The following is a 16143-nucleotide window of genomic DNA, read 5'->3' on the forward strand; positions in this document are numbered from 1 at the left end:
GGGGTAAAACCTCCCACCGGTAAAAAACCGATTGATAATTCTACATGCAGGAACAGAAGACGGTTTTGTCAACAATGCAGAACTGGTTTTTTCAGGCTAGGAATGATGGGGACTACCATGAACAGATGAATGCTGAAGTTTTTGAAAATGGTTTAGAAATCAGTTGCTTTACCGAACATCCCCTCCCAACTGTGCAATCGTGATGGACAACGCATCATACCATTCTATGCAACAGGAAAAGTATCCAACCCCATCTTGGAAGAAAGAAAACGTAAAGCATTGGTTGATAGAGAATGGCGAACAGCCAAGTGATGATTTGCTGAAAATTGAGCTGTGTGAACTCGCTAAACGACGTATTAATAACGGGAAAAAAGTATAAGATTGACGAAATTGCAGCTGAAGCAGGGCATAAGATAGTACGTATACCACTGTACCATTGCCAATACAACCCTATTGAGCTCATATGGGCTCAAGTGAAGTCTTATATAGCGAAAAAGAATACGTTCAAATTGGCAGACCTTAAAATTTTAGTGCAAGAAGCACTGAACAATGTCACGGCGGAAAACTGGAAGAATGCAGCGGAGCACATAGAGAAAATTCAAAAGAGGATTCCCGGCAAGATGTGGCTGTAGACAAGTTGGTTGACAGTTTTTTGTCATCAACATACCTGATAGCTCTGATGACGAGTTTCTGAATAAATTATATATAAAAAGAGAGGATTAGGCCTGCAGGGGAAAAACCTCTCTCTCGAGAAAAACGCACCTTGACTTTACCTCAGTGGTGGTGTGGAAAAAAGTTGATTGAAAAAATAGTCTTTTAAACCTTAAATGATCGTCACTCCTCGTTATAGATAATATATAGGCGACAAAGAAGTTTATTTTAATTCGTAATTCGAAAATGAACAAGAAATATATCTTCTATTTCTATAGCATTAATTAAATACTTTTAAGTATCTAATTGTGTAATAATGATAAATGTACATCTATCTACAAGTACTGACAAAACAGATAAGGTGATCATATGTTAAAAAAAAAAAAGCTGTAAAGATTTTGAAGAAGAGAGAGAGAGAGAGAGAGCAGGGCGGAGTAGGAAGGAAAGTAATAATACCTGGAAATCAAAATTGAAAATCTTATAAGTATAGCCTCAGGGTTTGTCTCGAAGACATTTAAAGGTCTGTCACACAAATGTCAGTTGCCTGTTTTCGTAAAACTGGCAACAGGGCAGATCTTTAAAAGCCTCGCCAGAGAGATCTATTCATCGTGGCAAGAGTATAACAAGTTATTGCACTTGCCAGACGGGATATGAACCGTTCGAAACAGACGTACCGGTGCTCTGTCTCGTGAAGATCGCGTATGGAAACCCCGGATTCCCATCGTAGTCCTCCTTACCGTAGGGTAGAGTTCAAAGGTAAATTGTGAAGTTAATCACAGCCGACCGTCAAAAATTAACGTTAAATTGTTAATAGCATCCAAAATACTATAAGAAACTGCCATTTCTCGCTAAATACCCGCCGTGTACCTATAACTTGGTTCTACCATATATATATATATATATATATATATATATATATATATATATATATATATATATATATATATATATATAAAACGTTCACGTTTGCTTTTTGTTCTTTGAGGGGCTGCTCCAGTGAAGAATTTCTCAACCTTTTTTTACGCCCGAGGCCCACTCCAAGCCAACTGTAGTTCTTGTGGCCCCCTCAGTCACTGCATCTTAGGCCGTCAGTTTGGATAGCACTGTATACAAAGACCTTGACTATATACTTGGAATTCTTACTCCAGGTGTAAGTCAATGGCCATCATAACTGCACAACTCATTCTGAGAAGTTGCTGAGAAAACTCATATTCTGATTCTGGTAAGTAAATTTCCTTTCGCTTATAATGTGTGCCGTGACATGTCTGATTATAAAGGAGTAACTTTTTATTTAGCTATCATTTAATAGAACTTACTGTAGGCCTTAAGGATTCGTTACCCTCAACAAGATTCATGCTCAGTGTTGCATTTCCAGTGACAATAACAACAACCTTTTCTGATTTTACCCTGTGGCCGCTGAAGTTTCTCATGGCCCCCAGGTGGACCATGTGAACCATGCTGAGAATATCTGTTGCAGAGGATATTACATTTCAGATTTCCAGCAAGTTATTTTTGGGTAAACCCAGGTACAATTGGCCACCTCCCCCAGGAATGGAAGATTATGTGTGAGAATGGACACAAGAAAAGATGAATGAATTGTGATAATATTTTGATTTCTTAAAAACAAACAAACAAACATACACACAAACAAATTACCTTAACGTATATAATTTGTGTATTTCTGATAACAGGTCGACCTTTGTTCGGGTAATTTTTTAAAGACTGCGGTTTACTACCATTTTCTTCATTAGATTTGAATATGTGAGTGAAATTAAATTAATAAATTTTGCAACGCAACGCTTACGATCAAAACAATATCGTTTTTGAATGACTAAAACATTGAAAAGTGTGGTGGTATAGTTCTTTTATACTGTTATAACCTTTGTATGTCTTCCTAAACGCAACTGTAAAAGGAACCATAATCTAAGCGCCGTGGGACTGTAATTCAGTGTTCCCAGATCTACTTATGAATCTGAGATCTACAGATATTTTTAGCGTGTTTCAAATTTTCAGATTTTTCCCATAAAACAGGCGAAATTTAAAGATTTTTACCATTCTCGTCTTTAGTTCCTAAAATTTACCTGCGAAATTGTAAAATATTTTTTAAATAATTGAAACTTATGGTACCCTAAAGTGTTTTACTCTTATGTGTACATGTGTACATAATTCCAGACCCCTAAGTAACTTGGGAGGGGCGGTTGATATAATGATATTTCAGGAGAAGTAGCAAGCAATGTGTACATAATTCCAGACCCCTAAGTAACTTGGGAGGGCGGTTGATATAATGATATTTCAGGAGAAGTAGCAAGCAATGTGTACATAATTCCAGACCCCTAAGTAACTTGGAAGGGCGGTTGATATTTCAGAGAAGTAGCAAGCAATTTTACTATTTATGCTTCGGTGTTGTTTATGGTGGGGGCCAGAATGAACAGTAGGCTACAATGCATTAACACACTACATTACGAGTGCTGTTCTGGGTGACCAGCTCACAAGTCTGAATTCTATTTTACAGAGCCTATGTAGCCATATAACCTTACTATTTATAGATTTCGTTTGTCATTTTTCAATAACTTGAACAAACAAATGCAATCTGAGCCACCTTAGATAAGCATTTTACAAATTTCTGTTGTTTCAGTTCGTAAGACAATTTTGGAAAGCCTTCTCACAAAGGCTTATGTTGTTAGACACCACTAAAGAAATAAACACCAGGGAACTTTGAAACTTCAAACCTTTGGAGGAAATGTATCTTGGTATCAAAGCAAGGATTGTGTTGAGAAGTGAAGCTCTGTATGATATACAAGAATTAAAACATTTTAGGTTAAACTGTTTGGGAGTTTTGTGAAAGCTGTCTCTCGGGTTAAAAAAAAAAATTCCTTTTGATTCAGATGTAATTGGATTAAGAATTACCTGCCTTGATCCATCGGGTGTCTTCTTTTGGCTATGAAGTAAAATCTGATACTCAGAGTACTGGGACAGAGTTGATGTTGCTTAGCAGTTTCCTTGAAAGACTTGATGTTAACCCTGATGACACTATTAGTATCAGTGAGACAAATGGACAATACATTAATGTTCCATACAAAACTAATAAGAAATACCTCATGTTTTGAGTTTACTATAACAAACGATCCAGTATAAAGAGCAAGGAACTCTAGAAATTGTATGACAGCCAAGAAATGTAGGAATTATAATTTTGTTGTCATGCGGAAAACACTTATTTGAGTTTGATTTATTTCAGTAAGTGAATTCATTATTCTCCTGTTTAGCAGTCCATAATTTTGGTTGTGTTCAGAATATATAAGTAGTATTGTATGAATGTTTTTAATTTGTCCGAATGTCATCCTAATTATGCGCAGATACACGAAAGAAAGTGTTCATGAGTAAACAGGGGATCCTGCAGATTTATTTATCATATTTATTTCATGTCTACAGATTTCTACAGATTTTTCAAAGAAAATGTTCAGATTTTTTATAATATTATCTGGCAACATTTCTGTCATATACGCCAGCTGACCCGATGCTTGAAAGCCAAACAGAACCTGTTTACCCAAATTCGTCACTTCGTGATATTCGCATGGCACTAGAATAGTTCAAATGGTAAGAACCCTTAGAGGAAGATCCCATGTTATGTCATTATTTCGTTGATAAAGTATGCGAATGAAATATCATTAGATAAATTGTAGCATGGAGCGTAGCATAGTTTACAGCCTAACTCATCTTGGTTTAGCTGGACGTGCTACTCCTTGCTAAACAACTTAGGCTAGGAGGTTACGATAAGAGTTTTGCTGGTGTATAAATAAAACTGGCGTTGTAAAAGAGGTACACTAACTTAAGTAAAGCAAAATGCCCCAGTTTTAACGCACAGGTAAAGCAACTGAGGACTTACTTATCGTGAATGTAGAAGTGTGGGCGCAGCCGGCAGCCTACGCTGCTTCATTGTACATCGTAGGCACACGTTTAAATGATCAGTACAAAACGTGAGGATAGTTTCCGGATTTGTCAGTTCTAAGGGAGAAGGCTTTCGTATTGATACTTTATTACTCAAATTAGGAATTGTGCTGAAAATCAGTTTATATTGGTTAATTATTGCTTTAAACTGTAATCTGATTCTGGAGGAAAAAATGGTAATTTTTCGTTGGACTCCAGCCAGCCATTTTTGCATGAAAAAACCATTTTGAGCTTTTAGTGCAAAAAATGGCTAGGAAATGATAGTGCACTAAAAGAACCTAAAAATACCAACCTAAGGTAACCTAGGGGTGTTTATGGGTTACAATTTTGCCGTATTAGGTATGGAGACGGGTGGGGGGCCGGTATTGTCTTACCTTATAAATCGTAATTGATTAATTATTTGGTAATTCAGTACATTACCTCCGTGCCTGTTTTTACCTTTTCAACTGGTTTTTTCTACACTTTTAGGGGTTCTGATACTGGCGGTGCATCTGTTTGTTGTCGGCCAAATGGAATGTCCCTTTGCCGTGTTTAGTACTGGCCTGGGGGGGTTGGGTACTCATACGTTAACAAGTTATTGCACTTGCCAGACGGGATATGAACTGTTTGAAACAGACGTACCTTGCTCTGTCTTGTGAAGATTGCGTATGGAAACCCCTTGTTGGATGGACTTCAGGGGTTAAGTACAGGTTAATTACACTCGAGCACCAAAAATTAAAGGTAAATTCATAATTAGCAACCAAAAAATTGTAGAAAAAGTCAAGTTATAGTGCCATCGCCACTGCAGAGCTACTATATAGTTCTACCAATTAATTTCTCTGTTATTAAGCATTTGCGAAGGTCATGTATTGAGAAGAAATTTTTTGTTTCGATGTGTTTTACCCAAGAAAAATACAAATCATAATGTGGGAGGTGGCTGGAGTCTTCCGAAAAATAACCAAAATGTGATTCTCCTGTTTCAGTGTGTGGTTTGAACGTTTCAGATGTTCATTTCATAGCGAGGGAGAAGTTTGAGAGATACTGGACCCTCCCCGGCTCCCCCATCCCGGTAACAGTCATGGGGACTACGTTGGGAAAGCTAAGTTTTTAGTTGGGGAAAATGAGCACTAATACCATATCTGGCATGGGGTGCTTTTCCCCTCCTAGACCCCCACCTAGCCTAACCTAATGCAGAGCACTGTAAATTTAAGTGAATAGGGTTGCAACCACATGTAATCAACCTAACCTAGGGTGCCAGGTCCTCAAATGACCCACCACTAACATAACTTAGGTCACGAGGTCCATACTTACTAGTATGTGATCTCTTTTTAAAAACTTTGAATAAACTGTACCGTAATTACAATCAGAACACAGAATTATCATATGGATGCTACAGTACACCTTTCTATTTCACTCTAGGATTTTCCTCCACTCTAAAACCCTGATTTCCCCACTGTGGACTCAATTTTAGGATATAAGGAGTTCCAGTATCTTTAAACTGCTAATATGTTTCTGGAATGAATGTCGGAAACATTCAAAATACTTAGAAGATAAACAAATATACAAGGAACAAACTACACAATTGCATTAAAGGAACAGTGATTTATGAACTGAAGCAGGGTTTTTCAAGCAGCACCTGAATCCCAAAATGCTCTTGTGTAGTTTGTAACCTGGAAACCTCAGAAGTTTAAGTGCTGTATTTTGAATTTATTAGGAAACCTATACCTGTTACCAGTGGTCAGTAGACAAGAGAAAACCACCAAATTGGTGGTCATTTTACGTTGACCAAGAACAATTCAGATTTGTATTTTAAGTTGACCTAGAACAATTCGGATTTGTATTTTAAGTTGGCCAAGAACAATTCTGATTTGTATTTAGTACTGTATGTACTTATTTTTAAAGTGTTGGAGACTTTTCTTTCCTAGGAGTCTGCTGCAGCTGTTCGAGCTAGGCTAGAGAAACAAAAGGAATCAAAACGACCACTCTCTGATCGTAAGGGAAAGTTAGACTCCAAGTTTAAAGGTGGTCGTTCAACATCCACCAAAGAAGTGAAGGAGTTGAAGCAGTATCCAAAGAAACAGGACGTGGTTAAACAGGCAAGACTTTTGAGATTGAGTATGCTTTGACTAATAGTTTTATTTATTTAAGGAATTTCTGATGATTTATTGAAAATTTTTACTTGGGAATTTGCGTAAGTTATTAGATTTTAATACAAGTGGGAATGAGAATGGTGAATGTTAGTTTTGATTGCTACTTGCTGAGGCAGTCAGCTGTCAAATGTGGTGCGCTTAAGGGTATCGGCGGGGTCAGGGATTAATTTTGAGTGACGGTGTTCAAACTTCTACAGGTGTTACCTCTAGTTTGACCGAAGATGCATACAAAATTTCAGGTGAATTGGATGAAAACTTTTTTTTTAACGAATATTTTTCTTTTAAACATAACATTTTTTTGTGTTTTTTTAAAGTACATCTCCTTCATTATTTATCATTCAATTTAAAAACAAAAGTAATAGCAGAAAGTTTAGTTCCTATCAAATAAAACGGCAAACTCAAAAATCTAATATGTGATGTATGCTATTTTAAAAAAATATTTTAAAAAGTGCAATAAAAAATACCATAAAATTATATATTAAATCTTGGTAAAAAAATTTTTTAGAAAAAAGATAAATAAATTTTGCTGATGTGTTCTCTCACTATCTTTGTTCAAATTGCTTTTTAGATTTTTAAAATCATTCATAAATACGGGAGTTTTGAATTTGAATGTAGAAAAAGTAAGTTTTGAGAAAAATGCAGTTAAAGTTTTGCTAACCATTTATTTTGCTTTTAGAAGCATATAAGTTTCTTGAAAAAGCCTACATGGCACTTGTTCCTCTCTTTTATAAGAGATATATTATTCCCTCTAAAAACACTTATCACTTAAAGAAAATAGTTTATCATATATTATTTTTGGGGATAATCATAGAATGCCACTGACTCTTGTGCTGCCAGGTTTTTAGGAGGCTAATGAGCCCTCCTTCATATCCTCCTTTTGATGTTCTTTGCTTTCTTGAATGCATAGCAGACATTCGTTTCTGGTCTTCTCTTTTCATCTGAAGGCCTTTCAGGCTTTCCCTGTCATTTTTCTCATAATAGCAGCAATGAACTTGTTTGCATAGCTGATATCATGTTCCAATCTTTATGACCGTGCTATCACTTTCAATTTATTGAGTCCTCCAAGCTCACTCCTAAACATAACTTTGTTTGTTGTTGTTACATATTTTCGAAACATATTGTGTATCTTTTCAAGGCCATAAGATGAAAGACAATCCCTCTTCCGAACGTGGTTTATGCATTCTTCCTTGAGCACTGGATATGGAGTGCCATAAGGACCAGTGCCCTCATTCAAACTGCATACTCCTTTATATGCTGTCGAATCCCCTTCACCAACAAATACTTTATAGTATATGAATTCCCTGTCTAGTGATTTTTATTTGGAAAAAATGCAGAGCACCAGCAGCTTCAATATCTCCAGAAGCTACGTCAGGGACAGCAATTACATCTCGAAAATGCTCATTCTCTTCCTCCTCCCTCTCCCTCATCAGATAACTTCAAAACAAAGTCGTCAGTGCCATCATCATCATCATCTTGATATAATATTTGCAAGGGAATAATAGATTTCACTCTGTGGCTTACCTAATAGGAAGTACTTGGCATCTCCTCAGCATTTGAAGTTGGTGGCAGTTTGTGTGAAGCCATAACATTAGCTGTCTATACTTTTAGCTTCAAGATAAGTTTTGATATTGCGAGAGCTTGCTTCCCTTCCGGTTACTAAACTTCTTTTCTGGCATGTTGGTAATATATCAATAATCACAATTGACGTCCAAAGTCCGAGAAGTGTTGCAATGGATTGAAAGCTAATAACAAGTACACGATTACATCAACGAAATTCTGGTTTTCTCTCGGTGGACAACTGGCTCGCGTTATTCAGTCCTGGGAAGCGTTGCCATTCTATCAGGGAAAACAGTTTCCGGCATACTGAAAGAATACGCAATGAAAAGAAATAGAAATACCTGAAGAATGAATGCAAAATGAAATAGTAAAACCACCCTAATAGACCTTTAATTCTCTACTTGGGTGTGGCACTTTAAATTGGCCTTTAAACCGTTTAAAGGCTTCACACTCGATATTATCTTGCACATTGTGGCAATTCGGGACCCAGATCTGTGGAAATATGACGATAACTAATTTTCACGAATTTGAGCTAATATCACCAAAAAAGTAGGCCGATACCCAGGAGCAGTTACTCAGAAAAGTAACAGACAGGGAAGTAATAAGACAGACCTGTATGAAGGTCCAAAGAACATAGGAGCAAAGACTTAGAAAGTCTGAGCCATATTTGAATTGTCAGAAATTGCTCTAGACAGAAGTGAATGAAGAGAACTCACTTTTACAACTAACCCTGTTAATGGAACTAACATCATAAAATAAGTCATTTATCGTCATGATGGATTGCTGTGATATGGTTTTTTGCCTCAGAAGCCTCAAAAATAAAATTATTTTTGCTAATGACCGCTGGACATGAGAAAACTCACTATATTGGCAGTGTCATCTGCAAGTTGACTGTAAGTTAACTCAAAATTGTGATTATGCTTGCTTTTAAAACCTCGGGGAATCATTTCCTCAACAGAAGTCTGCTGCATCTCATCAGCTTCGACCAGACACACTAAATGAATCAAAACAACGACCGTTGCATCAGAAGGTGTTGGAACCTAGGTTTGAAGAATGTTTCACATCCACCCAAGAAACAAAGGAGTTGAAGATGTGGCCAAAGAAAATAAGCTCGGATAAAAAGGTAAGATACGATGATGAGTTTGCATTGAATAGTATAGTTTCATTCTTTGCACCATTATTGCTGGTTTATTAAAAAATTTCACTCAAAATGTCTAAATTATTTATTAGGGTTTAACACAATTGAGAATTTGAATGATGAATGTTGGCTTGAGTGCTACATACAAAGGAAGTTGGCTGTATAATGTGTAGTGAAGGTGAAAAGATTATTCATTAAAAAAAGTGGTCAACAAGGGAGTAGAGGGTTAAGACTTAGATGAATTATGGCAGACAGTGTTGTGGACAAGAGAGTAGAGAGAAATCATTTTTACTAATACAGTATCTCTGTAAATGGTGGACTGACGATGTAAAGGCAATGATGATTATGATGACAGCTTGATCTGGTATGGTTTAAACTCAGCAGCTTTATAAATGAAATTATTAATTATAATTTATTTCCAATAATCAGTTAACATATTACCTAGTTTATTGACAGTCCAGCTTGAGCTGAAACATACTCCTGTATGAAAACTCTTTATTGTTGTATATTTACCTTAAAATTTATATTTTTTAATATCTGGGAGACTCGCTTTTTCTACAGAGGTCTGTTGCATCTTGTCAAGCTCAGTTACAGATACTAAGGGAATCAAACCAACGACTCTTGGATCAGAAGGGGATGTTGGAATCCAAGCTTGAAGAAGTACTTTCCACATCAACCCAAGAAATTGAGGTGTTGAAGCACCAGCTAATGAAATTGGACTGTGATAAGCAGGTAAGATATCTGACATTGAGAGTGCATTGTGACATTTTTGCTGGTTTATTAAAAATTTTTACTCAAGATCTTGCCTAATAGATCATTACATGAATGGATACAGTACAGTAATTAATGTAGAGAATTGCTTATTCAGGATGTCAGCTGTTTAATTTGGTGCTGCTGAGTTTAAGAGGGGTATCTTGAATTAATTTATTTCCTCCTTTTAGCATGGAGCATGATTGTATACTGTTATATTGCACAGTTTGTTCATGAGACTTACCTGCCAGATATATATATAGCTGTATTCTCCGAAGGTCCGACAGAATTTCAAATTTCATGGCAATGCAGTGGCCGGGTCAGGTGGTTAGTACCCATTCCCGCCTTGGCTGGGAGGCAGGTATCAGAACCATTCCCATTTTCTATTCAGATTTTTCTCTGTCGCCGGACTGTCAACACCTGTTGTCAGTTCCTCCGCCATTTTGATTTCGAGAATTTGTTTGTCACTTAAGTATTTTGGTTGTTTTTTGGTATTCGACTGGATCTGTGACTTGGCATACGCTCTTTGTGGACCGTTTTGATTTTGCTTTTGACTTTTCTTATAATTAAGATGTCTTACCTCTAGCTATCGAGTCTGTAGCTTGGGTGAATGTAGTGAGGCTATCGAAGACTTTGATAGTTCCTCACTCTTTATGTATATATGTAGGTGTTCAATGCTCTATGATAATCGGTAATGAATGTGTGGGATTGTCTGAGGGTGAGTGGAAGAAATATGAAGCCTATATGCTTAAATTGGAGCGTGTGATAGCTGAGGAAATCTTTCCTCTAGAGTGCATCCTTAGTTGGACAGTCTGGGTTTTCTCCGACTAGTAACCCTGTAATAAATTTATTACTAACCCTGTAGTTTGTTGCTGCAGAAAGGTAATTCCTTGCTCTCGTGTGGAGTCAATGCGTGCTTGAAACTAAAGTGAATGCAATTCAAACGCATAGTGTTAGTGCTAGTGCCCTAGTGTTGTGGAGGGGGCGTCAGATCGGCCCTATAATGCCTCAGGCCTGGACCTCTGTCGAACTCCCAGGACCAGGAGGGGCATGTCGAAAGTCGCATGAGGGTTACGGGGGCTTCCCACCGATCTGGCGTCCCTTCGGCAGGTCCTGATGACGCACCCAGGCTGCCGGGGATCGTGCTCAGGCACGCATCCTGAAGGATTGCTTCTCGTCCTCCGACACGTCCTCCCCGCCTCGGGTTGGAGCTCGGTTGGACTCTCGCCCTCTTAAGAAAGCTTAGAGGAGAGGGACGCTTCACGTCCTCTTCCTCAGACGTTTGTACTCTTCCCGAAAGTTGCGTGGATATTCCTCTGCAGAAGAGAATAAAGTGTTTTTCGAATGATCACGCTACTCGACCCCTGTCGCGCTAAGGCAAGGGGCTGAGAGCTTCCCCTGTGGAAGGAAGTATAAAATCTCTCGCCCCTTCCTTCTCTCAGGTTGGGATTTTGTTGGGTTTCAGCCTGGATGCTTCTCCCGAGATCTGCCTGAGTGGCTTCTCCAACGTCTTCCCGAGTTGAGATTTTGTTGGGTTCGCCAACAACGCGCCTCACCAGCTGGATGCTCTTCTAGTACTTGCCATGAACCTTTCAAGATTCGTATCTGCCTGTTAAGTCGTACAGACTTTCACATCTGATGTCCTTCTTAATTTAGCCAGTACTTGCTTCGGCAGTACAGATACTCTGAACGATCAGAGAGATAGTGTTTAGGATGGCTTCGCTAATCGTCGTTCCACATTTTTGGTTTTGGCCTTTTCTCTTGTCTCGCGTTCCGGGAGTTCCCGCTTACGTATCGGCGAATCAGAACTACTTCTCACCACTCACTCAAGACCCGCCAGCTGCGGGAAGAACATCCTCTTGTCACAGCCTTTGTATGAAGAGAAACTTCTTTCGTCTTCTTCTTCCTCTGATTATCAGACTCTGGCTTTTTCTTAAGGATCTGTTTCCTGAGACTTTTCAACCTAGTCCTCTTCTCCACCTTCGTGAGTTGTCTTTGTCTTCGTTTGACGAAAAAAATCGAAATCAAATTTTCTGGGCGTCACGTCCTGACTATCTTCTCAGAAAGTTTTATTTAAAAAGTTCCCACGCTCGCTTCAGTAACCTATCGTCAAATTATTTTTCATATAATGAAATAATCGGTGGTATTTCCTTTTAGCTATGAAATAATATCTAATGCGATCTGGCAACCCTGTGGACATAGTGACAGGCATCAGACAGAATGCCGCAGGGCAGTCAGTGGCAGTCAGTCAGTAGCAGCTCAGAGCTTGACTAAGTAAAACGTCGCGCTGGCCAACCTCAGCCGTGTTTTGACACTCGCTTCATTTAGCTTCATTTAGCGAAGTTATATTACTTTGCAGGTCTATTTTTGGCTTTTCATTATGTCATAAAAACATCAAACTGTGTAACGACAAGCAAATAAATACACAGAGAAGCAAAAAATATCGTTTTTCTCAAAACTAAAGTTATCGACATTCAAACTGCATCTCCTTCATAACGCTTGCACCGATCTCAGATAACAAAGGGGCTTCCATGGGAAGCAACACGAGACCCGCACCACGAGAGAGTTTTTCCGAAGGAATGTCACTTCCAAGAGGTAGCAAGTGACTCCCTTCATCTCCAGACTCCTTTGCAACCAGGCTTCATTTTTGCACAAGCCTGGAAGAGTGGGAGGGCAGACGTTTGGTCCCTCCTACTGTTAGAGAGAGGTTACTTGATTCCCCTTCCTGTCTCCTCTTTTGTTTTTTGTTTCCCAACTGCCTTCCTGTCAAACAGAAAATTGTTTGACCTGCTCAACAGATGTTCGAGCGGAGAGCAGTGGAACAGATCTTGACTCGGTGTTTCCCGGGATTTTACTACAGATTGTTTCTAGTCCCAAAACTTTCAGTAGGCTGGAGACCCATCTTGGACGTCAACAGGTCGAACAACTTGGTCCGGAAGGAAAAGTTCAAGATGGAACCTCGCAGCCAATACTAAGAGCCCTTCATCCCGGGATTGGATGGTATCTTTGGATCTCAAGATACTTATCTTCACGCCCCAATTCATCCACGTTGGTGAAGTATCTCAGGTTGTCTTGGGGACTAGACGTACCAGTTCAGGGCTCTGCTTTGGACTCTGCACAATGGCCATACCACGTTGAAAACACCGCTTCTCGTCCGATCAGCGAAGTTAAGCAACGTTGGGTCTGGTCAGTACTTGGATGGTTGACCGCCTGGGAACACCAGATGCTGTTGGCGTCATTTTGCTCGAGGGTGTTTACGTCTCTCATGAAAAAACGTTGCGATGCAGTTGCATCTGTCGCACGTCGGGATCTCACTCTGCGCGGACGACTGGTTGATTGGCGTCGTCGAAGCGAAGGTATCTGGAGGACCTTCAGTTGACTCTGCAACTCGTGAAGTCCCTGGGACTTCTGGTCTGTGGAGAAGTCGCAGCTGATCCCCTCACTGTCCATTGTGTCTGGGAATTCAGATCTATTCAGCGGCTTTTATAGTCTCCCCATCGCAAGAACGGCAACTTCTATGTACGAAAAAGTCTCGGCCTTCTTGGAAAAGGAAACATGCTAGGTGAAGGAAGGAATGAGTCTGCTGGGGACCATTTCCTCGCTGGAGAAGTTTGTTTTCTGGGAGTCTGCATCTCAGGCTTCTTCAGTTCTTTTTTTTGTTGGAGAACTGACAAAGCAAGGAAGACTTGAAAAGAGGAATTGAGAATTCTTCCTTATATAAAGAGGATCTGTGGTGGTGGCTCGATCCAACGGAATTGCAGAAAGGGATCTCCTCAAGTTTCTGAACCCCAACCTAGTGTTGTTTTCCGACGGGTCGTCAACAGGTTGGGGCAACACTAGAGGGAGAGGAAGTGTTAGGAACCTGGAGAGGAACGGGTGTCCTGCACATCGACTTCAAAATTTGGCGGCTATCTTTTAGCTCGCCAATTCTTCGAGGTCCAAGTTTGCAATCGTGTAGTTCAAAGCAAACTCGGACAATACTACTTGTTCCCTGTTCAGCCTTGCAAGAGAGATTATTCTTTGAGCCTATGCTCGCAACATTTCGATTCTCACAAGTTTTGTTGCAGGGGGTCGAAAATGTTCGAGCAGACCTGCTCTGTTGGCGCCATCAACTCCTGCCGAAGGAATGGACCCTTCATCAGGAGGTTTGCCAAGATTTTGAAATTTTGGGGTCGCCATCTTGTGGATATTTTTCACGACCTCAAGAACAGCGAGGCTCCCTCTATAAAGCTCATCTGTACTCGACCCTGGGGCAGTTGCGATAGTTGCTCTTCCCTGGGATTGGACGGGAATAGATGTTTACGCCTTTTTCCCCGTTCTAAATTCTGGGAGAAGTCATACGCAAGTTCGCGGCCTCTGGGACGAGGATGACTCTCATCCCACGTTTTGGCCTTCGAACCACTGGTTCTCGAGTTTCTCTTCTGGTTGGTAGACGTTCGAGGACCCTTCCTATGAGAGCAGACCTGCTCATACAAACCCACTTCACGAGATATCTTTGAATCTCCCCGCCTGAACCTGACTGCTTTCAGACTATCGAAACTTGGTCAGAGCGAAGGGTTTTTTTCTGGCCAGGTGGCACGGGCCATCGCTAGAGCTGAAGTTCTTCATCTAAAGGATATCTAGCGAAGTGAGCAACCTTCAAAGGTTGGTGTAGAAAGAAGGGCTTTTCCTCTTCTCTATCACTGTGAGCCAGGTTATGGATTTTCTCCTTTACTTAAGAGAAAAACTCAATATAGCAGTTCCGACTATCAAGTGTTATCGGAGCATGCTTTCGATTGTATTCAGACACAGAGGATTAGCTTTGTCTGACAATAAGGACCTCCACGATCTTACGAAACTCTTTCCAAGACGTCCAAGGTTCCTCAGCTGATTTCCCCTGCTTGGAACTTGGACGTAATGCTCAAAATTTTTGATGTTTAGTCCTTTTGAGCCTCTCCACTCTGCATCTCTTAAGGATGTTACTCGAAAACGGCATTCCTCGCGGCGAAGAGTGAGAGAAGTTCGAGGCCGTCATGTGGGCTTCAAGGAACACAATGCTGTCTATTCTTTAAGCCTAAGTTCTTGGCTAAGAATGATAGGTCTTCTAACCCTTGGCTAGACACTTTGAAATTAAAAGGTTTAGCAGACCTTATTGGACAGGAACCTGAGGGAGTTCTATGTCCAGTTAGAGTTCTCAAGTACTACCTTAAAGAACACAGGACACTCGTGGTCCATTGGATGTTTTATGGTGTTCAGTGAGGCAACCAGTTGAACCTATGTCGAAGAATGCACTGGCATTCTTCATTAGGGACGTCATTAAGGACGCACACTCTAGTTGTGACGACTCCAACTTCAAGTTGTTGAGAGTTAACGCTCTCACGAGGTGAGGGCAGTTGCTACCTCCATGGCGTTCAAGAAAAATATGGTACTCAGTGACATTTTTAGTGCCACATTTTGGTGAAGTCAATTCGAGTTTGCCTCACACTCTTGGCAAGGTGTTTGGGTAGCATACGAAAAATTGCTTTCGCTGGGACCATACATTGCTGCTTCAGCAACCTTGGGGACAGGGGTAACTCTGATCCTATCCCCCTTTTAATTGTGTTTTGTGGTTGTTGGGTCGACTACTGGAGGCAGTCTTCCCAATCCTTTGCAAACCAACGCTTTAGGTGTTGGTTAGGTGGTTAGTAATGCTCTTTTGTCCTCTTTTGTATGGGCTATGATCTAGTCACATTGTGGTCACGCCCCGTTGACAGATCATCTAGAAGTCGCCAGCTATATAGGTCACTACCTCGCTGGGGTCTCTAGTAAAGCAGAAGCAGACTAGAGTGACAGTAACCACTCAGTCAGCTACGCTATCAGATAAGGAACCAAAATAATTTTACCAATAATTGGTTTTTCCTAATTCTTGGCTGTCTCTACCCCTCCAAAGGTGGTATTCAGCTATATATATATCTGGCAGGTAAGTCTCATGAACAAAATGATATTTTAATGATA

The 16143-nt window shown here is 39.9% G+C and overlaps 1 protein-coding gene and 1 non-coding gene across 10 annotated transcripts in view; both read left to right on the forward strand.

Annotated features, from left to right (window-relative positions):
* Positions 1 to 16143, forward strand: part of LOC136849813 (E3 ubiquitin-protein ligase TTC3-like) — a 56198-nt gene that overhangs the window by 8200 nt on the left and 31855 nt on the right. For 2 of the 9 annotated variants that reach the window (XM_067123259.1, XM_067123261.1), the window contains exons 1-4: positions 4113 to 4245; positions 6501 to 6671; positions 9241 to 9405; positions 9982 to 10152. In XM_067123259.1, coding sequence (XP_066979360.1) covers positions 4243 to 4245; positions 6501 to 6671; positions 9241 to 9405; positions 9982 to 10152 — 510 coding nt within the window. In that variant the 5' untranslated portion in view covers positions 4113 to 4242. Of the gene's footprint in view, positions 1 to 1636; positions 1874 to 3976; positions 4246 to 4346; positions 4626 to 6500; positions 6691 to 9240; positions 9406 to 9981; positions 10153 to 16143 lie in introns of those variants that run through there. The other 7 variants (XM_067123264.1, XM_067123266.1, XM_067123263.1 and 4 more) reach the window with 6 other exon arrangements.
* LOC136850282 (5S ribosomal RNA) lies at positions 13287 to 13405 on the forward strand. The gene has a single exon (XR_010856593.1). It is a non-coding gene; the product is annotated as a 5S ribosomal RNA (ribosomal RNA).

The sequence above is a fragment of the Macrobrachium rosenbergii genome, chromosome 21, assembly GCF_040412425.1.
Source record: "Macrobrachium rosenbergii isolate ZJJX-2024 chromosome 21, ASM4041242v1, whole genome shotgun sequence".
NCBI lineage: Eukaryota > Metazoa > Arthropoda > Malacostraca > Decapoda > Palaemonidae > Macrobrachium > Macrobrachium rosenbergii.